General features: G+C 38.5%; 1 protein-coding gene across 3 annotated transcripts in view; it reads left to right on the plus strand.

The window, feature by feature from the left end:
- NUCKS1 (nuclear casein kinase and cyclin dependent kinase substrate 1) overlaps positions 1–13,778 on the plus strand; it is a 30,018-nt gene extending 16,240 nt beyond the window's left edge. For 2 of the 3 annotated variants that reach the window (XM_083357488.1, XM_083357489.1), the window contains exons 3-8: positions 684–789; positions 2,543–2,595; positions 2,896–3,045; positions 6,775–6,927; positions 8,019–8,168; positions 9,119–13,778. In XM_083357488.1, coding sequence (XP_083213614.1) covers positions 684–789; positions 2,543–2,595; positions 2,896–3,045; positions 6,775–6,927; positions 8,019–8,168; positions 9,119–9,318 — 812 coding nt within the window. In that variant the 3' untranslated portion in view covers positions 9,319–13,778. The remainder of the gene's footprint in view (positions 1–683; positions 790–2,542; positions 2,596–2,895; positions 3,046–6,774; positions 6,928–8,018; positions 8,169–9,118) is intronic. The other variant, XM_083357490.1, reaches the window with a different exon arrangement.
- Positions 13,779–26,800: the final 13,022 nt, after the last annotated feature.

Genomic DNA, 26,800 nt, shown 5'->3' on the forward strand with positions numbered 1-26,800 from the left:
GGGTTTTGTCTTGCTTTATTTTGAGTTTGTGGTTTTGTGTGTATGTGTTTTTTTTTTCTTTGGTTTTGGCCTCAGCATTCTTCACTTTGCCTCTGCTTGCATATGTTCTTTTTATCTTTATTTACTTAAATTGAAGATATCCTTTTTAATATTTTTGTTTTTATTTGAATTATCTTTAAATAATATAATTCATAAAAAACCTTAGTCACATTGATGTCACTAGGTTAAATTTGTGAGATACAATTTCCTAATAGATCCTTCCAGTTATCTGGATTTCTTCTTCCAGAATTCACGGCAAATAGTGGCTGGAGAATTCATACATCTCAAGTGTATCTGCATTATTGAAGGCTGTTGTGAGGTTTTATCTGTCAATGCGATTGGATTGAGTTTTGCTTTTTGAAGAATTAAGAATTCACAGTATTCTGTCCAGCTCGCTCACTTACTCACCCACTCACTTATAAATGCAAGAAAATATAGCAAATTTAAAACTACACAAAATAAATAACAGTAGAGACTACAAGATGCTATTTAAAAAAACAGCAACCCTGGATTTTCAGTTTCTGATCAAAATGCACTCATTTGTTTTTATTAGAATATTATATTTAATGGTGATTTTTAAGTTAAATTGACAGACTTGGAAATCACTTATTTATCAATTTTGCTTAATCCTATTTACTGTGTAGATGAAGAATATGGTAGGGATTCAGCCCCTCCAGCAAAGAAAATACGTTCATCACCAAGAGATGCAAAAAATAAGAGGAGGTCTGGAAAAAATTCTCAGGAGGACAGGTAAGCTGGAGATAGTTTTCTAATAAATTTGGTTTGTGTCATTTGTGTGCTTGTGTATCTATCTAGAGGTTATACTATTAGCTTACCTTAAAGACAGTAATTAGAAAGTATGAATTCTATAACAATATTCACTGGCCTACAAATTGTGACCAATTAGAAAGTCTTGATCTTTAAACTCATTGAACATGGAAGGATAGCATGTTCTAGTTGTTGCTAAACCACAGCTCCTAGTTTCCTTTGCTATTGACGATTCTAATAGGTTGCTGGGGATAAAGTTCAGCAACATCTAGAGCAGACATGTCAGACTCGTGACGTCGCGAGACGTATCGGGGCTGTTTTGCCATTGCTGGCAATGGGGTGGGCGTGGCTTCCAGATGACGTGTCCGGCCCGCGGGCCAGCAGTTTGACACCCCTGATCTAGAGGGCATATCATTCCAATACATGCTTTGTTTTCATGATTTCAAAGACCTGAAAAACCATAATACTTTCAGCATATTTTAATACTTGATATTAATCTTTTATTTTGGTCTGGATGTAGCTTTAGGGTATTTACTTCTGCACAGTTGGATTATTGGATTATTTACACTGTTTTAGAATTGGTGTTTGAACACATAAAAATGTAGAAAATTGATGGCAGAAAAAGACCTAATAGTCCATTGAGTTTGTCCTTTGAGGTTCTTTGTTTTCTTTTTAATTAATTCATTAATTATTTTTACACACACACACACACTGCTTTTTTTGTAAGAAAAAAGATGCCAGAACTCACATCTTGTTAATCTTTTATTTAAAAAAGTTCTAAACATAAATTTAATTTATTGTATTTAAGGCAAAAGTTCATAGTAAATTTTACACTAAAATTTAAAGATTTTCAAACGATTTTTTAAAATAAAGAAATTTTTTACCTTTCGCAAATAAGTCACTGTACACATACACACATCAGTTCTGTGACAAAACGTAATGGTCGCCACCCGCAGTAAGCACTCAACACAGGACCACATGACCAATCACAAGCCAAGCAGTGCCACAAGCCGAGCAGCACCATCACAACCAGCGAAAAATTTACTGAAACTAGGATGATTGCAGACAGCTCAGATTTGTGGACTGACAGTTTTCCAGTCTTGGTGTAACCATGAAAGGGATGTGAAGAGTTGTTAGCATGGCATTTCACTGAACCATCTTAACAATAGTTTATACCAAGATCACTAGTAGTGCGCATAAGATTCACGCTTGGAACTTCTTGAATAAGACAGTGAGGACAATCAACCAGTGGCACAGCTTACCCCTAGAAACCGTGGGCGCTCCATCACTGGAGATTTTTAAGAAGAGACTAGACATTCACCTGTCTGAGACTGAAGACCACTAAGGTCCCTTCCAGCTCTATTCTATTCTAAGATCTGAATAGCTGCAGTTTAATGTTCGACTGGGAGTTCCTAAATTGATTTTTTCAGAAGTTATTAAAACTTTTGCGTTCTCTGTAAATCAGACTTTATTGAGAAAGCTGCGACATTGATAAACTTCAGATAAATATACCCTTAGTACCGAGATACCACAGTTAAGCTGCAAGTTCCCTTCATTATCCTATTTTGCATCTTAAAAGAGTGATAGAATTGAAAACTAGCTTACTATTGATTAATCAATAAAATAATAAAATTCTGTACTATGGACATTAGCCAATTTAATTGCTTCTCTGGGAGTGAAATAACATCATAGTGATCTTTCTGGAAATAATTTAAAATTGTTTTTCTTTTTATAGTGAAGACTCAGAAAAAGACATGAAGACAAAGAAAGATGATTCACACTCTGCAGGTAATTACACCATTTTTGTAAATTGATGGCAGTTTGATCAAAATATGTAATCAATGATTTCACTGTTACTATTGCCTGAAACTTTTAAATCGTCTACTTACTGCTGATATGTGGAATTAATATTTTAATAGCGCCATATGATTTGTTTCCATATAACAGAGAGGTGTAGCATTCTTCAACGCTGAATATAGCCATCCTATTTAGGGATGTTTGGGAATAAGCACAACGTTCCCATGGCTGCTATAGCCAATTTCTAACAATATTTCCATTATTATTCTTCCATCCTTTTTGTCCTCTCAGATGAAGATTTTGGCAGTGAGGATGATATAGGAGCAGATGATGGTAAAGCTGACAGTGACTATGAAAGTTCTCAAAAGAACAAAAAAGGAAAAAAAGTGAAACCTGAGAAGAACAAAAAAGCTGCTTCCAGATCTAGAAAAAGGGCTGCAGGTAATGTCTTCTGGTGATGTATTTAAAAAGATAAAAATCATTTAATACTTATGTGATACGTGATTGATAGACAATTTCAGGTAATGTTTCATTAAATCTTAAATAAATTGGAATTTAAATAACAAATTTGTAATATTGTAATTTAAATAACTAATTTGAAGTACAGTAACCATTTATATGTATGAAAGCTGGTAAAAACAACAAGTTGTTTTTTGGTCTGAGGCATGTTGAAGGTAAACAAAAATATGTCATAACATACAGATGAATATAATAAAATTTAATCTATGTGTTGCCTGTTTTGTTTAAAAGAAACTGTTTTGGTTCTGATTTAGTATAGTACAGGGGTCGGCAACCGGAAAAAGGCAAAGAGCCACTCAGAACCGGTTCCGTCACAAACACAAAAAAGTGGGAGCCGCAAAATGTGCACGCGCGTGCATGCACGCATGCGCATGCGCAAAACAAGGCAAAACGTGCACCAGCCCTGCCCCCATCCACCTCCAGTATGGATGGCTCTGCCAAAAGAAAAGCAGCCGAAGCAAGCCTCCCATTGAGAGAATGGGGCGGCGGAGGCTTGCAAAAGGCGGATCCAGCCTCTGCCGGCGGACACGCTTGCAGCTTGCAGAATGGCGGATCGAGCCTCTGCCGCTGGCAGAGGCTGGATCCGCCGTTTTGCAAGCCGCCGCCGCCCCATTCTCTCAATGGGAGACTTGCTTCGGCTGCTTTTCTTTTGGCAGAGCCATCCATACTGGAGGTGGATGGGGGCAGGGCTGGTCCCGTGACAGCCAGTCGGGCAAGCAACGCGAAGAGCGGCAGGGCTTTATTTTTGCACCGTGGAGCTCCCCCTCCCCCCAAACTCTCCCTCCCTCCCACTTCCCAGAGCTGAATACAGGATATTAACCGGCGGCGGAGGCTTGCAGAACGGCAGATCGAGCCTCTGCCGGCGGAGTTTGGAGTTGGGTAAGGAAGCGCAAAATTCAGGAAGGAAAGCGGGGCGGCGGGCGAACGGGAGACCTGCCGACGTTTGGGGAGGTTTGGGGAGGTGCACGCCGGGGAAAAGGCTGGGAGAGGAGGGGGTCCGGGCTGGGGGGGGAGGCAGAAGCGAGGGATCAGGACTCCTCCCGCTTGGCTGCTGCCGCCGCCACCACCACTCCTACGGCCACCGCCACCTGCTCTCTCGGCTGGTTGCTTTCTGCTTCTCTCACCTGCCCCCCCCCGCCTGCCCTCCTTCCTGCCTTCCTTCCCTCCGCCTCGCCTTCCCCGCTCCCGCGTTTTCCCTCTCCCCGCCTCGGATTCGGGGTGATTCCCCGGGAGAGGGCGATGGGATTCCAGCAAGCTTTCAAGCCTTCTCGGCGGTCTCCGGCACGGCTCAGGAAGCGTTTCTGTGCCGCCCGGCCGGAGCCTTTGCCTCCTTCCCTCCCCCAAGCGAGGCGTCCTTTTTCAAGTTGCAAAACCAAGCGGGGTGAAGCGGGCTGTCGGGAAAGACATTCAGGAGGGTCATCCTGGAGAGGAGAGGGAGCGGGAGAAGGAGGAGGAGGTGATCGACTCGCCCGACCCAGTCCGGGCCGGCCAGCCCCGTAACATCCGAGCTTGCACCGCGGGCGGAGAGGCAGGAAGCCAAGAGGAAGAAGACCGCCAGGAAGCTGCCTCTGCAGCCGCCTCCTCCTCCTCCGCCGCCGCCTCTGTCTCTGCCGCTGCTAGGAAGGCTGCCGGTGCTGCGGCCGCCTCTGCCACTGCCTCCTCCGCCACCAGGGCCCGACCGGAGGTGTCGCCGCTGGAGGAGGAGGAGGCGGCAATGTCTTTCCCGACAGCCCGCTTCACCCCGCTTGGTTTTGCAACTTGAAAAAGGACGCCTCGCTTGGGGGAGGGAAGGAGGCAAAGGCTCCGGCCGGGCGGCACAGAAACGCTTCCTGAGCCGTGCCGGAGACCGCCGAGAAGGCTTGAAAGCTTGCTGGAATCCCATCGCCCTCTCCCGGGGAATCACAGGCGGGCAGGCGGGGGGGGGGCAGGGCAGGTGAGAGAAGCAGAAAGCAACCAGCCGAGAGAGCAGGTGGCGGCGGCCGTAGGAGTGGTGGCGGCGGCGGCAGCAGCCAAGCGGGAGGAGTCCTGATCCCTCGCTTCTGCCTCCCCCCCAGCCCGGACCCCCTCCTCTCCCAGCCTTTTCCCCGGCGTGCACCTCCCCAAACGTCGGCAGGTCTCCCGTTCGCCCGCCGCCCCGCTTTCCTTCCTGAATTTTGCACTTCCTTACCCAACTCCAAACTTTCTCTAGCGCCCCTGTGCTTTAGGAGGGGGAACCAAAGGCGGAGCCGTTTCTCTCTCTCCCCCCCCCCCCCGCTTTTGCCGCTCCCCCACCCAACCAGTATCCCGCTTCTCCTTCCTCGGCAGCTTTGCAGATGGGCCACACACACACACACACACACACACACACACAAAAGCACAGAGAGTTACCCTTCCCCTTGTACAGGAATGAAAGGCCCCCCGAAGGAAGCCCAGCCTCTTCACCGCACCGATCCGCTGAGGAGGAAAAAAGCTTATTTCTATTGCCACGTGCAAACTAAATTAAAACAACTTGGGAAGCTCGCCCGTGGGCTGCATTTAGAAGGATTTGGGGGCTTTTGTGATTTGCTTCGCCTACAAGTGCCTTAACCACGACTAGCCCATGGCTCCAATTCAACAAATTCCCCAAACAACGCAATTCCTTGCAGCGATGCGGACAAGAGGGAAAGGAAGCCCAGCGGCCGGACCGCGCTCCCGCCCTGCCTCCCCAAGGGCTCGTGCGCGTCCTAATGGCTTGCGCGCGGCCTCTCGCAAGGTTGCTGCCCCTCGTGAGCCCGCTGGCTCCGTCTCTCTCTCTCTCTTCCTTCCTCCCTCCCTCGGTCTCCCCATCCCCCTTTTCCGGCTCAGCCCCACTTCACAAGGAGACCAAAACGGGGACATCATGGCAGAGCGGAGGAGACACAGGAAGCGGATCCAGGTACCGGGCTGGCTTATCTCCTCCCTCTTTTCGCAACCACTCTGCGGGATGAGTTTCCCTTTTCCTTCTGGCTCACCCCCCCCCCCCGCCGGGTCACCCTTCCCCTCCGCCTCCTCCGAGGCCGCCGCCAGTCAGCATCTCTCCTACCGTTTCTGCAGCTTTTCCGTCGCCCCCGCCGCCGCTCCCCCTTCCCCGCGGAGCCGGCCGCATCCAGCGCCTTCTTCCTCTGGAGGGGAAATCGTGGCCCCTCCAGTTCCCGCTTCTTTGGGCCAAGCGCCGCCTTGAAGGTTTGGAGAGCTGCGCGCGCACCTCCACCCGTTCGGAGAGGTGCGCGCGCACCAGGCGACTGGGAGCCGCAGGAGACGGCTCAAAGAGCCGCATGCGGCTCCGGAGCCGCGGGTTGCCGACCCGTGGTATAGTATCTTAATTCTTACTTGTTCATATTTTCCTATAAAGCTTTGCTTAGTTCAAAAAGCCAATTGAAGAAAATGAACGTGGATCAAGAGTAACAATTATCTTACACTTGATTTATAGTATGTGGATGACAATAGATTCTGTATGTTACATTACTAGGAAAATTTTGCATCAAAATCTATTCAGAATAATTACAAATTGCAAGCTATTAGATACAGGTAGCATTCAGTGAACGCTAGTCCATTGTGGAAAGATGGACTTTTATTTCTACCTATTTATTTCTGCCTAATTTGGAAATGTATATAGAACAATCAATATTTACTGATTTTCTGATTTTATAACAGAGGATAGTGAGGATGAGAAAGAAGATCACAAAAATGTGCGTCAGCAGCGGCAAGCAGCATCCAAAGCTGCGTCCAAGCAGAGAGAAATGCTAATGGATGATGTGGGCAGTGAGGAGGAAGATCAGGAAGAGGAAGAGGCATCATTTCAGGAAAGTAAGTGACATTCAGAGGCGCGTGTATAGATACATGAAAAGTAGGAATGAATTGTCAGTCTGCAGCCATGTCTGATGTGTCCACATTAATTGTTAGACAACCAAACTTGATATTTCATCATCTTAAATATATTCATTTCATTGTTGGTATACTCCATGTCCACATGTTTATTGGCAGCAAAGAAGATTAAAAATATGCTATCCCTAAAATTCGGGACATAAAAACTTTTTCAGACCATGGCAGTTTTTTAGGTAATATTCTGCTAGAAAAATGCAAAGAATATAAAAGTGCCACTCATCACTGTTTTACCTTCAGCACTGGGCAATAGTCTGAACAGTCTAATTTTATTACAAATACCATCTTATCTGGCTTCATGATACAGTGAAGGGCTTCAAATTTTTATCTTCACAGTTAGAATAAACCATAAGTTTAAAAATGAATTTGTGTTAAAATATCTGCAGTACAGCTTTCTAACTTGTCTGTTGTATAAATTGACAGACGCTTGCTCTAAATGGTGAAAGGTGGGGAGCCATGAGAAATTTGCAGTGAATGTATCAAACAGTGAATCTGTGAACTGATGAACTAGAATCATGGAAACCTGGATTCAAAACCTGGAAGTCTGTTTTAGGAAGAGTTAAGATGCTCTGTTTCGTATATAATAAGTTACTGATATTGACTGCAAAGGGCACTTCTACAACTTGCTACAAGATGGAAGACCGTATTGAACAAGAAAGGAATCATGACAGGCTGGGAAGGGCTTTGATATAGGACCTACAACAGCTGGTATAAAAATAGTCAGGCTTTGAGCCTTAATTGCTTTTGAGGGAAGGAGAAATTTGCCTATGCAACTGCTATTTTAAATAATAATTCTACTTATCACAAGCTCTAAAGCAGATTTACATGAGGAAATACTGAGGCACAGAAGTCGTGATTTCTCCAAGTTCTAGCAAGTGTGTTACAGGATATAGAAGCCAAGAATACTGACTCCTATCTCTTGATCAACCTACCAGACTCTCTCCCTCATTCTGTCTCTTCCAAGTGAACAAGAACAGCTCTTCTTAGAGACATTTCATTCCTCTCTCTCTGCACAGAAGATTCTGGCAGCGATGAAGACTTCCTTGTGGAAGATGATGATGATAGTGACTATGGCAGTTCTAAAAAGAAGAATAAAAAAGTGGCTAAGAAATCCAAACCAGAAAGGAAAGAAAAGAAAGTGCCTAAACCAAGACTAAAGGCTACAGGTGAGCTTAGCTTGCTTCAAAAGTTCTTATTTTACATCCATTTAGAATAACAGAATGAAATGTGTTGTTTGCAAGTACTTATATTTTCTCAGCTCTTCATTGTGTGTGCTTAGAAAGATGTGAATCAAATTCTCAATGTTAAACCCAGATTTGTGGGTGGTATAATTGAATAGGCTACTAAAAATTCATTTGTGGATTATTCTTTTTTCAAAGAATCAGAATTCTGATTGAATTTGGATAGGATTCTTCTGATGTTATCATTGTTAGTATTATGTTCAGACCACTTGCCAGTGCTGATTAAAACAAGTGATATTAGTGTCTTAGACCCAGCAAGTAGTAGTATTTCATTCTATTTGAAGAGAACAGTATTGTTTATTTTGACATGTACAGATACCTACAGAACTACATATATCTTCAAATATACAATATCTATTTGGTTACATGTTGCTTATTAGAAATTGCATTCCAGCTTGGGTGAAAAAATGTATAGGATAATTGTATTTTACTTCCTACCCACATGTCTATTTAACCTCAAAAATGGCTATTGTAGCAAAACTGCTTTCATTACTATCTTTTTGCTGCTAATGGTTATAGAGAATTGGAAGGCAAACATTGCCAACCAATACTTAGTGTCAAAATTTTACTCACTTACAAGCTGCCTGTATGTTACTATTAAAATGTAGATAATAAGAGCTCAAATTGATTCTTTGCTAAATAAGAATCCTGCATGTTTTCATAATGGTACTGGCTGTGTTCAAGAGTTTAGTGTGTTTTATTGGATTAGAAAGCAGTATTTAGAGTTGCTTTGGATAGTGAGATGGGCAGCATTATAAATTTCATAAATGAATAAATTTAATAAATAAAAATCCCTTTGATTTGGGGTGTGGGTATCTTAAAATATGTGATGGAATAATAAAATATTTTACTATTGTCTTGATGCTTTTCTTCAGTTACACCTAGTCCAGTAAAGGGCAAAGGAAAGGGAGGTCGTTCCACAGCTTCAAAGACATCAAAAGAAAAAACCCCATCCCCCAAAGATGATGATGATGAACCTGAAAGTCCTCCACAAAAGAAGAAATCAATTAGTCCACCTCCAGACAAGTCTGGGGACGAAGGGTCTGAAGATGAAGTCCCGTCTGGTGAAGATTAAACAGTGGTGTGGGAGAGAAACTTTTTTGAGAGAGAGTAAGGAAAAGAGGATATACTTAGGGGTAGAACGTGGTTTGGGTTGTGGCTTAACTATTGGGCTGTGAATGCCACTTTTATTTTAGTTGTTTTAATAGTACAATCCTTATGTTTTGTTTTTTTAAAGAAAACCTTTATGTTTTGATGTCACAGTCTCTATTGGCCATTCCGTTCTCCCCAACAAATCTGAAAGCCATTTAGATTTAAATTAACAGCTAACTAAAGATATATTTTTGAAAGCTTACTACAGCTGTTAAGCAATAAGATTGAAGCTGGCATTTGGAGATCTTTGTTAACAAATAGATTTTCCAAAGCTGAGAAGGCAATTTGCTTAATTAAATCTAAAACCAATAGATTATTGCATATAGCATTTTTGTTGGTATAAACCCATCCTTTATACCTGAATTATTTTGAATTCCATTAAGCATTGCAAGTTCTAGCATTCTGAATCTTTTAGCTTCTACTGTTTAACTTAGTGGTCAAGGTTATTTTAGTAACAATTTAGTCTGATCTGTTCCAGGCTTTGAGAAGATCATACCTGTTCGTACAATTTATATTCTTTATTAGGATAACATTTCCATTGGCCAAAATGTATTAATATTCTTCCAGCTTATTCTGAAATTTCTATGCTTTTTCTGCTTTCTTTCCATAAAGTTTGATTTCATTGAGAAATTCTGGAAGCTGGAATAACTGCTTTAAAATTTCTGAGCAATGCACTGAATGAGTGATTACACAGTATCCTTTTCAACCACTGGGTATTGATTTAAATATATTTCCCTTCATATTTCACAAAGTTAGAATACTCTGCTTCTACAACATAATTTGTTTTTTACCATACCCTTCACTGTTTACTTCCCTTTCTGGAGAGTGAGTCCTGGTTCACAACCAGGCCTTGTGTTTGGTTAGCAGAAGCTGGATACCCAGGCTAAACAAGAAACAGGGTGTAAACTGGAAGACGTGATTGATATAACAACAACAATTCTGCCAGAATTAACATTTTAGTATCTCTGCTTATATACTGTAATATTTCTACTTATATATTGTAAATTTCTAAAAAGCCAAGTGGATAGCAACCCCCAAAATATTCTCTTCGTAGACTAGGTCTGCCTAATAAGTATGACAAAGTGAAAGTGAAGCATGATTCTGGTTTTCTCTTTTCACATGCGCATACATACTCACAAACCCAACAAAGTATAATTTGCCTTTCAGAAATACTTGGCTTATCCCCTTTGTTTTGTTTTTTAAATTTAAAACACATAGACTTATGTCTATGATTGTTTCACATATATAACTGGGTTGTTTGGCAAAATAATACACACTCATCCTGGCTTGTAGTGATAGCTTTGATCTAGATATTGGCTTAATAATTTTTGAAGAATATCTAGAAAGTGAAAAGACTGAGTTTCTCCTTGGACAGAAGCTAATCCGGGTGGAGTAATTTTTGCCAATTTAATTAAGATTTAAATGTTGAATGGTTATAGCTAAGTATTATGTCTGAATTCTGAGTTCAAAACAGACTTATCCCATCCTACAAGTTAAATACTTCGTGACTTAGTATTTAGTTCATCCAAATGTACAGGTATTAGAGTGATTACCTCTTAATTATTATGGTCAGCCAGCAAGATGTTTCAATCAATATATTTTCACTGCTGATTCAGATTTTTTTTATACAATATGCATTTTTTTCTTTCTGTACACAGATACAACCATGTGTAATAACAATTGGGTTGCCATTTGGGTTCTTCCTCTGTTTTTCTGACAGATAAATGATGGCAATTGGATTTCTTAAGCCTAAATCAAATGCTGTGCTTTCACTGATCCTTGCATTTAACTCCTGGACAAAAATATTTTCAAGGTTCCTGAAATCTCTTGATTCAGATAGTAGTTGTTTGGCCATTTTCCATTTGATAAAGAATCCAGAGACTGAACATTAATTTTCCCCTTACTGTTCACATAACAGCAGCAAAGTAATATTTTAAATATTTCATTCTATTTTGCAATTTTCTGTCTCTCTGTGCATATTGCTTTTATGTGGGGTATTCTAGGGATTCAATAGCTATATCAGTTTATTACTTTGTTCCATAGAACAAGTGTTGCCAGATAAACAAATAGGTATATTCCACGGTGCGCTAATCACACTATATTGGTTGCAACCTGGGAATGGCAGGTTTTTTTGTCGTAGTAGTTTTAATTAAGTATTTCTTGCATTTGCTGAAAAACCAAAAGCAAATATGTTTAGTGTATCTAAGTTATTGCTTCATATATAAATGTGATCGCAACAGGGGTATAAATAAAATTTCAGTAAAGTTTTTAGAGGTGTGTGTTTACATCTTACCTTTGAGGTCCGAACAGGTAATGGTGGCTATAATACTGAAGGAATAACTTGCACACCATAAAAGAATAATTAGATACACTGTTTGCGATGACCTCTGTTCGGTATAATAATCTAGCAAAGATCAAACAAAATGCAGGGGCATAATAACTGGTTTGATCTGATATTAAAAAAATCATGTTGAAATATATTGGGGGGAAAGAAAGACATGTATATGCATTTGGGTGGTTGATGTGATATAAATGTTGATTATACTCAATTGTAATTGCCTGCACCAAATACTGAAACTGTTAATACTTTTAGACTGATTTTTAAAGCATTACCCAAGTATATGAGACAGCTTAACTAGAGCTAAGGAAGAAAAAATGCTATAACATGCTGGAAATTTATGAGCTGTAGAAATTGGTGCTTTTGCTTTATGTAATTTTTCTGTGGAGTGTTTATTTTTTATAACAAATCATAATGTTGACACATGATTTTATAAAATAAAAGGAAATCGATTCCCATGATTTTAGGTATTTGGTAAATCATGTTAGTATTTGGGGGGGGAGATTTAACTCTTTCCCCCTTTCAATTAACTTCATTAAATGACTGCATCTGAATGGCTCGGTCTCAACCTTGGTCATCCTGTTACTGAAACTCCACCATCACCGCACCCATCCCCTCAATTTCAGTTGGAATTTACTCTTCTTGTGTGGAATGCACAGTGTAAAAGCTAGATATGGGTATACTTGTAATGATTTTGAGGGCCCAGGATTTATAAGCAAAACTAAGCTGACATTCGCTTGAGTATCTCTTCACACGTTCTTAACTTCAGTTTACTGCTTCATTGAAGAACTTACACTTCATTATTTTCTGTTAAAATCTCTTCTAACATTTAAAGCAAGTGCTTCTCTATTTTGAGTCTATTAAAGCATTCACTACATTTTGATTTGATGTATTAACCTTTAAAAAAAAAGATCTGTTGACCCACATGTGCTGTTCAAAACAGTAGAAAATGGAATGGTTCCATCAGTTTGAAGCATGTCTGGTATGATTGTAAAATACCATTGTGCATACATTTTATATACCTGGATAGGGATTTTTTAATTGAGAATACAGAACATAAACTTGCTATAGCTATAGTCTGGATAAAAACCCTTCAAGTATCTTGTATGAGTGGAAATGAAAGCGCATGTGTGTACGCATGCATGGGTGTCAGTCTGACAATGTGTGTTAGAAATTTGTGGTTTATTGCTGGAGAAGCAATTATTACAGAAATTGTATATAAGAGTTTTACATAATTTGTTTATCAGGAACATGGCACAGTCAAACCCTAACAGTTCTCATGTTTTAGAAAGAGACAAATGAGCAAGTGCTCTTTGTATCAGATAGAAACTGATGGAATTAAATACAGTAGATATTTGTCCTGGAATTAACTATTTTGATGGGTTGTAAGTCTGGATTATTAGAAAGCATACATTCAAATGCGGTACCAAGGCCACCAGTCATGATAAATAACCAATAAAGTTGTCAGTCTGTTGACAATGAAATCTGCAGCATGGTACTAAGGGTCAGTTGAATGTAACACTAATGCTTTATATAAAAATGAATTTTAAAAGGGAGGGGGGGTTGAAGTGAACATGATATTGTTAACCATGTTCGTGAATTATAGATGCAACATGCATTGGTAGAATTGTGTGACAGTCTTTCGTGCTACTTAATTTTACATATTCCAGTCTCTGTATGTACTTGCAATTTAAAAAAAAACAGTTCCTGCCTTGCTTTTTATTGAAGGGTTCCCAGGACTGCATATCAGTTATTGAGCTCTGTTTTAAATATGTGTACCCTTGGCTTGTATTTTGTATTAAAAGAGAACATGGAAAAGAACCCTTTATTGTTCAGCATGTTGGAATTGTGTCCCCCTTATTTTCTCTCTCCTCTCTCTCTCTCTCTCTCTCTCCCCCTCTCTCCCTCCCTATTTTGTTTTGTTTTTGTTTGTTTTTGTTTTTTGAATATATTCAGCAACTTATTCTTCTGTATGTTTTTTTTCTTTTGTAAACTTTTTGGTTTTGTTTAAAAATGGCTTTATAAAAGGGCTTTTATAACCCATACCAATGCCTTCTGTGTTTCTTCCGCTCTTTACTGTATATGCCAGCCTACCCCAATTTGGCATTCTATGCAAATTTTATTTCAGTTACTATAATTCCCAATATGTGGTCATGCCAAGTAAGGAAGTATGAAAAGTAGTCTAATACATTTGGAGGACACCATTTTGGGGAGGGCTCGTATATGCCAAGTATCAATTTGTTTCTCAAAATCAGTAACATTCTACAAGTTCTGTATTGACACTTATTTTTCTTTAAGGCTTTTTGATAATTCACTTGAGCTACTTAATTCAAACCTTGGGAAACCAGTTGACTATAAACTATTTATAAAATTATAAATTTGCCCATGGGATCACATGATCCTAATCAGAAAAAGTGGACCAAACTGAAATTGCAGTAAAGCATTAACTGATACACTGGCATATTGACCAGACTTGAAAAATATATTTCAATAAATATGTAGAAAATGTAAAATAATAGAATTCCCCAAATATTTTACTAGCATTTTTTCATTGATGTTTTGAATAGATGGAATTTAAATTGTCCAAGGAGAAAACTAAACGACTATTATGGGGTGCAAAACAACTCACTGGAAACGGAAGACATGAAATTCTTGTTAAAAGTCACAAAATTGTTTTTGCCATAGAAATTACAAGATTTTATGAATCTGAGAACACTTGCTTATAATTTATATTAACTTTGAAATGAAAAATTCTGACTCAATAACAGGTTTGGCCATAGATGTTATCAGAAGGAAAGAAGGCTATTTTGTTTTTTTGAAGTAACAATTGGTTTACAGAAGCACAAGTTAAGGGAGTATTTTGCTTCTTAAAACTATCCCAAAACACGAAAATCTGTTCCCTTTGGAAGTACCGTACATTTCTGTGGATACATTGGATAACTTAAACTATTTTTTGTGCATTTTTATTTTATTTTAGCACATAATTAATAGTATAACCAAGCAAAAAATAAAAGAATGTTAAGATTTACAAGCTGTCTAAAACAGCAAGATTTTTCAATCATTACATTAATACTATATATAATATAATATTGCTATATAATCAGTTTTAATTGCTTTTAAAGGAAGATCAACAATGCTTAGCAAAGATAACTTAATTGATAAAAACCCTCAATTAGAATAAGCATTAGGAGTTTCTGTCTAAGTTTACTCTTATAATGAATCAGGCAAAATCTAATATTTTAAATCCTTATGTTAAGGAAAATCCAAATTTAGGATGTTGTATAAGTCCATTTGTGGAATTATACGTAAAAGTAGTTTCTAGATTAAATTCTTTATGAGACTTGTTTGTTAAAGATGAAGTTATTTTTGTCATTGATCCATACTTCCACAGTTTAGTCTCAATCTAAAGGAGGAATTATGTAATTTTAAAAGCAAACAGTATCCTGGCAGTTGTTTTCATATTCATAGCTAAACTTGTGTACTTTGTGGAAATATAAGGCTTTGTTAAGCCTAGCAGAAAAATGGCAATGAAGAACAGTTAATATTTGCTTTATACAGAGCTGAATTGTCTTTCAAAATTGTTGAGATCTATGGGATTGCTGCTAGATATGAAAAACTGATCCAACCTGATTTATTGCATTTTCAGATTTTTTATATGAGTTATTTATTCTGGTAATCAGTATTTTAGTAATTTATCAACCAAAGAAAGTAAATAATTTTAGTGACTATTCATTTATGTGCAGTAAATTAGAAGCTTATCTTACATTTGCATTGTTGCATATCATTTGTCCTTTTAACATTGTATTTCCACAAGAACTTACAAATTAGCTGCAATAGATATTCTGAATTTTAGGTTACAGATATAAATAGTCACAGGTTATGACAGCAATTGGGATATGGTAGGAATTTTTGTCTCTAAGCAATGTGGCCAAAGTACAATGTCATGTAATCACATCGTTTAGTGATGGCAATTCCACGGTCCTGATTGCTATTGTAATCCCAGGACTATGGGTCATTGAGCAGGAAGATATGGGAGTCCCAGGCAAGCAGGCCAGTGGGTGAGCTGTGGGCAGGGAGGGTGCTAGGGGTGGGCATTATGGAATGAGGTTGGGTGAAAAAGCATCAGGAGTGACTTACTGCTGGTTTCCCCATTGACTGTGGAAAGTTGGCAGGGAGCATCGGCCCACTGTGACATAATCACAAGGTGGGCACTTAAGTAGCCAGATCATGATCACATGACCATAGTGAGACTGATGGCCAGTACTCTGAGGAATGGTGATATGTCCTCCTTTAGAGACATTGCAACTGAATACTCACTGAACCAGTGGTCATAACCCAAGAACTGCTTATAATCAAATCTGAGGATTATACAACTGTGGCAAGAAAGCTCATAAAATTAGGCGAAACTCAAATGTCTCTCTTAGCAACAGAAATTTGGGGTTCAGATGTGATTGTAAGTGAAGAACTACCTATACAAATCATTTCTCTGGTGATCTTTTTTTTTCTAGATTAGCCTTCATGAAAATAAATATTAGCACTAAAGCAAGGGCAATAAGTCTGGACTTATTCCTGTATATCTATCACATATTTTTAGTGTAGCGGAGATGGCTGAAAGGCTTTGCGGGAGCCTGGCCGGAGAGGAGCTCGGACAGCTGCTGGTTTGGGCATGGATTGGGCGGAAGGAAAGAATTGAAGGAGAAAGGGGTGGTGGTGTGGTTGTTGTCGGGGGAGGGGGGAGAGACCAGGTGAAGCCAAACAGGAGTTTGGGGTTTTATGTGATTCTTTTCCTCTGAAATAGAGGGAAGGAGAGAGAAAGCGAAGTTTTATTGCTTTCTTTCGCAGGGGGATATCCTGAGCGAAGGGAAGAGAAGAGGGGAAGCTTGCTGGGGTTTTAAATTCAGGTTTTAATTAGGAGGGGGGGGATTTGGCATAGAGAGACCTGGGACTACAAGTGCCGACAGAAGAGAAGGAGAGGCTGGTTGCTACTGCTTTGGAGACAAGCGGCCATCCGAACTTTGAACATTATCACCTGTGCAAGCTGTAGACATTGTGAGGAGCTGCCCTCACGGGGCGAGCTGTCACTGGAGCGCTGACTTATCTTCACTCGTGCTTTCCATTGCTACCTGGAGCGGGAGGGCCTCCCCCCCCAATTTTACAAGCAGCTACTACAAGCCAGGGGGTTGATAAAACACTGTTGCACACTTCACTGCCGTGGCTAGGCATTGATCATCTTTGTTCCTGTAAAACCCCTTTGACGATGAAAACCTGCCATTCCTTCACTCTGCATGAGTTCCTGCTAAAAAGGACATTCTATCAACACCTTGAGAGCGCGGCTGCTGAGCGAAACTAGCGGGCTAGGAGGGCCTGGGCTTTGGCGGCCTCTGAGGGGGTTACGCTACATTAGTATACTGTTTATGATCAAGTAATAGTTGATAAACAGGACCTTTCTGCTTGTATCTGGCAAAAGATATTTTTGCAAGCTTCTACAGAGTCCCTCTGTGGAGGTAACCCAGTAGTATGGTGATACAATAAAGTCTATAATTCAAGTTAAACAACTGGCTTAATAAAAGATTTGATGTAGCTAGTATAACACATTTGTGTCTTGCAAAGTTCTAAATTTAATGGAGAGGACAGTTAAAAATAATTATGTATCTGTATATTAAGTTCCTAGTTTATTAGATTTATATCTTACTTTTATTTTGTACAACTCAAAATGGAGTGGAATAGATTCCTGCTTCCCATTTTTACCCCAACAACACTGTGTAGTGGGTTAGATTGACTTTAATACCTGTTTCCAAGACATCTGCCATTGTGCTCTGCAAGTGTTAAACTGCCTTCCCACTCAAAAACTGGGGATAAAGTTTTTAAATATGGTTTTATCCATTCTGGGAGTTGCAAGAGACATCACCCAGCCCATCCCTTCTTTAAATGATGCTGTTCCTAGCCATGACTTAAATTGTTTTCATTTCAGTAGATTTAACGTCCCTTCCAATTCTATGATTCTAATTTTCATTATTAATTTTTGTGAAACCAAGTCAGAATAAAGTATGTACGTGCTTTAGTTATGCAACTGTTCCTTTGTATTAAAACATAAGTTTTTGTACTGATAAAATGAGACAGCATTTTAAGCTGTTATATGATATTCTAATCCAGTGTTTTTCAACCTTTTCACCCATTGTACCACTTTTAGGATATGGCAACATCCGAGTACCACCAGTTGCGTAGCTCCAGCAATCTTTCGCTTAGGCTTGTGCGGTGCTGCCACCAGTTCAGCTCATTCCCCTCCCCCGCTATCACTTTTCTAGGATGGTTGCGTACCACCTGCCAGGTGCCAATGTACCACAGGTGGTACCCGTACCACTGGTTGAAAAGCCCTAATCAACTGTCAGATTATGATTAAGCAGTTCATTTACAATTTGAAGTGAAAATTATTTGCATATATTAATATGGCTGCTATAACTACACCTACAAAATTGAAGGAAATCTGGGAGATTTGTTTCAGTGGTCCCTTTTATAAAAAAGTATGATAGCTGTGAATTGTGTACATTAACAGCAAGGTACCACTTTTATATTAAATTGATTTTTGTTTTGTTTTCATCCCATTCTTTTCTCTCTCTGAAAAAAATCATACAGTTCTTAGAAAAAATGTTAATTGCTGAAAAATGATAAATTATATGATCTTTTTTCCTGTCCTAAACACCCTTGCTCATTTACCAAAAAGTCTGTCCAAATGGTCATGATTTTTTCTGGACAGTGTATGGGAATTCTCTGAAGTTGGGTAAATGCATTTCAGAGAAATCACCAATTTTAGGACAATTCTTCCCCCCCCTATTACATCTGTATAACCGATGCTTTTCAGAAGACCCTTCATACAATTCTGTAGCTAAAAAACAGGGGCCTCTCTTCTCCCATTGAATGGTTTGGCATTCATTAAATATAAATGCAAACTATAAATTTAACTTATTCTATTACAAACTTTGAATGCTAGCATAATGGAATAATGCAGAAAGTAAATATCTCCTGTTAAGGTTCCATGAAATACCATGTTGAAAATGAGATTATCATTTACTGTTGACATTCAGTTATTACGGTCAGTTCATAAATTGCCAAAAAAAGTATTGCAAGAGGTTTTACTGAAAACCCTTCCCCTCAAGGAAAAACGGGTAAGTGAAGCCACAGATATTTCATTGAGGACCAATCACAATTGTTCATGAGGGTGGGGATGAGGGGGTGGAAGTGGAAGGCAAAAGAGATGAAGTAGACATGGGAATGAATAAAAAAAAGTCCATTCAAATTTCATTTATGGGAGATTTTGGGCTTATCGATTTTATTTCTACAAAATATTGATAACTCTGAAAAAAGTAGAACTTGATCCAATCAATTAAAATTTAATACTAAATTCCCTTTTGGTAATAGGAACATACAATCACATGCATTCACATGCATCTAAGGTCGCTTACATCCTAAGTTGTGTGCAGATCAAGCAGCAGAGGGCATACTTCTACCTCGCAACAACATCATACTCTAGAAAGCCTCAAGAACTGTAGTTCAGCTTTCTAATATATTTCTGTGTGCACGTGCTTGTATTTCTTGTGTTCAGCCAATTTAAAATTCTTAGTTCCATTTCATGAAATCTGTAAATATTCCAGTTTCTTGCATCTGCTGTTTCAGCTTGTGTTTGATCATATGAATCCTTCCATGTCTGATAATATTGTAGGATATAGCATCACTAGGCTTAATTTTGCATGCAGTAATGTATTGCTCAAACATTGAAATGGAGAGGAAAATATTCCCTGATAATGTCAGGCAAAATCCACAGAGGAATAAAGCTTGCATTTTATTGGGCTTGAAAATAGATTTTTAGAGCTGATCCAAGAGCTGATTTTTTCGTGAGTAAGTGATAATTGCCCTTGATGGATAACTTTGATTAACCAAGTGAAAATAAAGATTACAGTTCCTAATTAAAACATAGCCAGAAATGTGTAACCTATACTTCATAACAATTCAGAGGCTGAAGTACTTAATCCATAAATATGTATTCTTGATTTGTTTTTCCTTGTCATTTCAAGTAGAAATCTTGCTCAGCCCCTTCTAGTATCAGTTTCATCTCACACCACTTTTAAAAAACTTTTTTATCATCACAAAGTTGACAATTTATATTTAAAAACAAAGTGCATTTGGATATTTGCTCTAAATGTATGCCTATTGTTAATATGCCTAGTATAATTACAGATTGTATATAACTGAAGGTTTATATTGTAATCCAACGTGTTTCTTTTCCTTACCCTAATTTGCTAATTGTAATGGTTTTAGTTAAATACTTGTGCATCTACTGCATAGATATTTTCTTCCTTCCCTAACTTGTTCATTGTTTCAATCAGCCTTGCTGTTACACCACCTCTACTAGACATAGTTTTAGGCTTGTAGCATTGTTTAGATGATGGGTGTGCTTACTTGCATAAGTAACTAAGAGCAGACTTCCCCAAACTTTCAGGGTTGGTGGCCCAGGGAGGGAGGAAAGAAGGGATGGTTTTGTTAAAGGGGTAAATGTGTGCACATGTGTGCACGAATATCCATTGCTCATGTGAGTGGGGCTGTAAATGCCCACAACGCGCGCACGAGTGGGACTATGCACACATGGGCATTGGCCAGTCACACGGCCTGGTGGCCAATAGGCCATGGCCCAGGAATGGGCTGCAGCCCACAGTTTGGGGACCCCTGACTAAGAGCATGCTTTCACTTGCTGCTGGAGCTATTGTAGTAAAACAATTAGTACAATATCTTATGTCAAATTTTAGTTTTATAGGAGAATAGTTGTTTAGACGATAGAGTGTTTCTGAATGTTGTATATATCCAGTCTTTTGAGTACAAATCTGAAAAAGATAATTTGCTTTGGGAACAATTTCATACACATCCAGAAGAAAAACTGAGATTGTAAAGATACATGTGAAATTTGGGCAGAGACAATTAGAATCTCAACCTTATGAAATAAAATCCTGGTTCCAGAATTGTTCTTTTTCTATCCTGAGGATTAGCAGAGAGTGCTCTGGGCTTGTTTGTTTTCTTGCAGATGGTTCATTACCTGACTAGGTGATCTTACAAGGAAATAAGTTCAAAGAGCACCAAGGACTCCACAGTTGAACTCTAAGCTACGTATATTCTTTTTTATTGCTGCTAAATTTGTAAGACAACATTTTTTTCTGATTAAACTATATTTCATTGAATCCCTAAGTGAACCAAATAACAAAATTTATACATTGTTAAGAGTAATCACAATAATCTTCCAATGCATACTTACTATTTCGGTATACAGTAGTTGTTTATACATTGAAAATAAAACATTGAAAATAAAACATAATAAAATATGGCAAAAGTTTGGATGTATTTCAGTCAATACTTTGTAGTACCTCCTTTGGCAGAAATAACAGCTTCCATATGTTTCCTTTAGCCAGCTAAGAATCTTGTCTTCATCTTCAAGGTTTTGAAACGTTTCTGCATCGTGTGCAGAATTCTTGTAGCTCAGAAATATTCTTGGATTCTCCTGCATGCATTGTATGTTTGAGATATCCCCACAGAAATAATATTCAAATATTTAGAAACCATCCTAAAACTTCCCTTGCCCTCTTAATACTTCAAGGTAGATTTGGAGGTATGTTTTAGATCATTATTTATCAGGAATCTCTTCAGCTTTAATTGTCTGACTACAAATTACTGTGGGGCATTAGCTTGAAGAATTAAAAGAATTTTATAGAACTGCCTGAAAACAAGTTGGATTTGCAAAATGGAACCTATAGATCATTGCAAATAACCACCTAAAACGATTTACCTAACTCTGGAATAATAGCCCAAGGTTCACATTCAGTAATGTTTTTCTTCATGGAGAAAAACTTTTTCCAACTTAATCACAAAAGTCATTGTCTAAAGTATACATAAGTATACATACTGCTAAGCTTGTAAGCCGCCCTGAGTCTTCAGAGAAGGGCGGGATATAAATGTAATAAAAATAAAAAAATAAAATAAATAAAATACAAAACAAAACCTTGATAAATCTGAAGAGTTTTGGAACATGTTTAAGACTGATGAAACAGTAACTGAATTCTTTGCCCATAACCATGCAAGATACATTTGAGAAAAAGGGTGAAGTATTTGAAGAACAAAAAAACCTTGACAACTTTTAAGCATGGGCTTTAGGGATTGTTTGACAGACAATGGCACAGGAAATATTGTGTAATTGGAAGGAAAAATGGATTCAACAAATATCAATATTTCCTAAAAGCTACATAGTGTTGCACATTACATAGTCTACAAACATTAGCCTATTCTGACTCATTATTTAAATCTATTTTTAAGCAGCATTCACTGGAAATGTGAATTTTCTTATGTATTTTTATGTATTTTTTCTTATGTATTTCTTATGCTCTTATGTATTTTATTTTCCCAAGAGAGCAGCTAAAAATTTTATAGATGTCCTTTTTTCCTCATGAATTTTCATTACTGATGTAAGGGCTGCATTAAACCAGGATATGCACTATATATACTATGCATGATCTTTGTAGGCATTAATATTTTCAAAATCATGTCTCATGGCACTTGTTAAGCTCATTGTCAAGTAACCATTTTAATATATATATGGGAAAAATCTTTATTTACAATGATGTTTTAAGCCAAAGTAAGTTCCATAGGCATTTTGGAGAATAAAAATGGCAATCTGCTCTTCAAATACAATGCAGGCAGTGCCAGGTTAAATTCTTACGTCTGTCTTTAATTGGAATTTGTGTGTAAGTCGGAACTTATACCTATGAACTACTAAAAGTGGCAGGCAGTGTTCTCCTTCCTCAAGCCTATGAACTGCTGAAGCTACACAATGTTTTCATGAACAGTTGTATATTAAAAATGTTGTATACTTAAGTGGTTATTGAAAGACAATAGCTTCAGCAGTCTGTCAGCTCAAGGAAGGAGAACACTATTGTTTTTACAGTAAGCAGTCTGTTTGTAAGTGAATTGCTCATGTCAAACATTCTTAACCAGAAGACTGCCTATATTAAAAGATGTTCTTTCAAACAAACTCACCAGACTGCCTTGCAATGGTTTGTGATACCATTAACCATTATTTCCTTCAAGATGTTTCTTCCTAGAGGTAGAATTGGCTAGGCCAATTGGCTGAAATTTCCTGCTTATTGCAGGAATCCAGTATTGACTGATGTCTGCCTAGCGTCTGCTTGAATCCGTCATAGTCGACATCTTACTCCAGATTTAACAAGGAGCCCTTTTTATCATTTTCAAGCCAGTTATGTATCTACTTGTCATGCCATCTAGCCCACTCTTAATTTGTTTGCTAATCAGGCTGTAGTGGAATATTTTGTCAAATGCTTTGCTGAAGTCAGGACAGAGTACTTACTAGATTTACAGTATTGTGCAAAAGTGTTAGGCAGTTGTCCAAAAATGCTGTAAATTAATGCTTTCAGAAATAGACGTGTTGATAGTTTATTTTTATCAATTCACAAAATGGAAAGTAAATAAACAGAAGAGAAATCCAAATCAAGTTTTGGTATGATGACCCTTTGCCTTCAACACAGTATCAATTCTAGGTACACTTTCACCCAGTTTTTGAAGGAACTCACCATACTATCAATCCTCAAAAGATTTTGGAACAGCCAAATCTTAGCAACTTTCCACCTCTCAGTCCACAAGAATTTCCGCACACAGTCAATCACTTTTTGTCTTTTCTAGTGTCACCGTTTCTTTAGATACTTCATCTTATCTTTCATTTATTAAGAAGCACCCCTGGATGAACAAATAAGAAGAAACTGCTCAAGTGCAACCCTGTCCAAGTCCCAGTGGGTGATGAATGTCTCAACAGAATTGCCTTACCAGGTTATAGGAGGAACCTAAAGTGTCCATTGGATGCTTGGGATAGACCAGGGGTAGGCAACCTCGGCTCTTTTACGATTCATGGACTTCAACTCCCAGAATTCTTGAGTCAGCTGACTCAGGAATTCTGGGAGTTGAAGTCCATGAGTCATAAAAGAGCCGAAGTTGCCTACCCCTGGGGTAGACCAACCAAATAGGTCCTCTCTCCCCACCCACAGAGATCGGAAGAATTAATCAAGTCCATAGCAATGCAAGAGTGATTTAACATTACATCTTCTTTGAAGCAAAAACAGTTTAAAATGTGACAGGCCAATAATGACCTGAGAAAGACTGTCATGGTGAGATGATTGCTGAAACCCGCATCAAATTAGGGAAGATAAACTGGTGTTTCCCCCAGACATAATCCATAAAAATGTCAATACTAAATTGGAGCCTGAGATTCAAGACCTCACAAGCAACCCTGGTGTTTAGAACTGATAAAGATACAGAAAGAATACAAAGTCTCATGGCCAGTTACCCACAGAACAGTTCTTCTGGCTGCTGACACTTATACGTTAAAAACTTTAGTCCTCTTCCTCCTCTCTTCCCCCCAGTTTGCAACTGGTGCCAAACCCAAAATTCAGAAGTGCATATTTCTGAGAGGTGAACACCCTTCTCTTAAGGACAGGTTTATTGCAGATGTATTATAAGCATTCATAAGGAGTGGCCAAAACCCAAATATTTGCTGTCCATACTGACTTCTCATAATTACCAGGTTGTTGTCAAAGTGCTTAGAGATCAATCTCTGTGATACATTCTAAAATCCTCTTAGATGTTTGTGGTTTTCTCGATCTTTCATTTTCTCTTCTCTGGAGGATAGAAATATTTGCTCTTCTCTTTCATTCAACACTACAACAGTTCTTCAGGAGTTCTCAAAAATAATATATAAGAATTTGCCCAGATCATCAGCTAATCCCTAGGATGCAATGTGTCTGATCTTGGGAAAACAAATCTTGAGAACTGCTGCTGGAACTTTCATACCAGAGCTAGGTTTAGGAAACTGCAAATCTGATATTTGAAAGCTACATCTGACTGCATCACTCTGTTTTAAATCTGACAATGAACTTTCTATTCATTGTTTAAAACATTCTCTTGCATATTTGATAGCCTCTGAGTTAAGAAAGAGGTGACTAAATGCCTTGGCACATGATGATGCTTTGTGGGTATGTTGTAATATTTGCTTTAAAATCTTTGTATGCCCATATTATATTTAAATGAGTATCAAGGAATCAAATACTAACTTATAGAAATCCCTTGGAATCAAGTGATTGGGGTTTCAGGAATGCATATAGAAAAAAAACAGCAAGTGCTCCTTGTTGAACTGTTTTGGAAACTATTCACTACACATAGACCACTTTTATGGACAATACTCCAAACTTTTTTTCAATTTAATTTCGGATTTGAAGGCCATCCAACTCTTTGATGACTCTGAGTAGTTCACATCCACAGACAGAAAACAAATGACAACAACCAAAACTAATATGACAAAATAACCATTGGGGGCTCAGCAGCCACCCTAGCCCCTTCATTTGATAGAAAATTGGTAGCTTCAAAAACTTCTAAAACAACTGGATGAGAGCCATCTGGACCTCCTTGGGGGGGGATGTGGTTCCAGAGAAGAGATGATGCAGCAGGGAACGCACACTTCTTGGGTCCCAATGGATGACATTGTTTAATTGAGGGGATTTGGAGCTTGCCCATCATAGTGGATGGGCAGAACTTTTGGAAAGTTGATACTGCAATGGGTTTAGTTTGATTACAATGGTTAACAGAAGCTACTTTCAATCCACATGCACACAATTTCTCTCAAGCCAAAAGCCATGCTTGACGTTTGAGTAACATGCTGGAGCTACAAAAATTAAAAATTGGATCAGGACAAACTGATATAGTTTACTTGTATAATTATTTACTTAACTAAATATCACATGGTCATTCCTCATCTATTTAGTAACTGCTCACTTCTGTCACTTAAAAAGTACAATTTGGGAGAGACCCTGGGAATTGCATTCAAAACTTTAGGAACTACACACAGTACTGAGAGCTTTGCTCTGCTGTAGCCTTTATTAACCTTCCATTTTCCAAAGGGATTAACCAGTGGGCTGGTTAGGATGTCCATTGCTAAAGTGACTGAGTGGAGTTAATGAGAATTGTTTAATGCAACAGGAGGGTGACAGTTTGAAGAAAGAATTCACATCAAGGAGTCAGCTGATTTTAAAGTAAGTGGGATTTTCAATATTATTGCATCGAAACAAAGTAATCTTACCTCTAAAAAATCTGAAATTGTTTCATCAAAGGGTTAAAAATCATACACCGGACTGAGATTCATCTCATTATTATTACTTATTCTTTTCCATATTTGATAGGTTGATAATTTTCCATATTTTCTGGGAGACAGTAAAAATATCCATATAATATTTGGGTTATTTGCAGCCTAGTTTATATGTGTGGGTGTAAATTATACTAAATGAAGCATATCAAGTAAGCCAGAAATAATGAGAAAAATGGAGATGTTTTCCAAAAATATAACAATAAATTATTATATTATTATTATTATTATTATTATTATTATTATTATTATTATTATTATTATTATTATTATTATTATAAGGGTTCTTAGAGGTCATCTAGTCCAACACCTGCTCAGGCAGGAAACCCTACACCTATACAATATTGTGAAAATGTCCAGTTCAGAAGAAACCAGCACCTCTTCTATCGGTCACTTGACAAAAATCAAGTCCAAACTACTGTTTTCCCATGTACAGAAAAAACTTTAAACTTTTGGAAAGAACTGTGGGAAAACCCAGTGGAACATAATAAAACTTCCACCTGGATCAAAGATATTCAAAAACAAGCAACACGAAGCAAAATGGAGAATATTGTAATAACCACCGATATGGTTGCAAAACAAGTAAAGAAGGTCAAGAACTGGAGTGCATCTGGCCTGGACGAGCTGCATGGATACTGGTTGAAACACCTCACCAGCCTCCATTGCTGCATGGCCACTCAGTTTGATGAAATGCTTCAAAATGCCACAAGTGAAGATTGGTTAACAGCTGGTCAAACATACTTGATAATGAAGCACCCAGAAAAGAGCACAGAACCAAGCAACTACCACCCAATTACTTGTCTGCCAACAACATTCAAACTTTTTACAAGA

This window comes from Vipera ursinii, assembly GCF_947247035.1.
Source record: "Vipera ursinii genome assembly, chromosome: 3".
NCBI lineage: Eukaryota > Metazoa > Chordata > Lepidosauria > Squamata > Viperidae > Vipera > Vipera ursinii.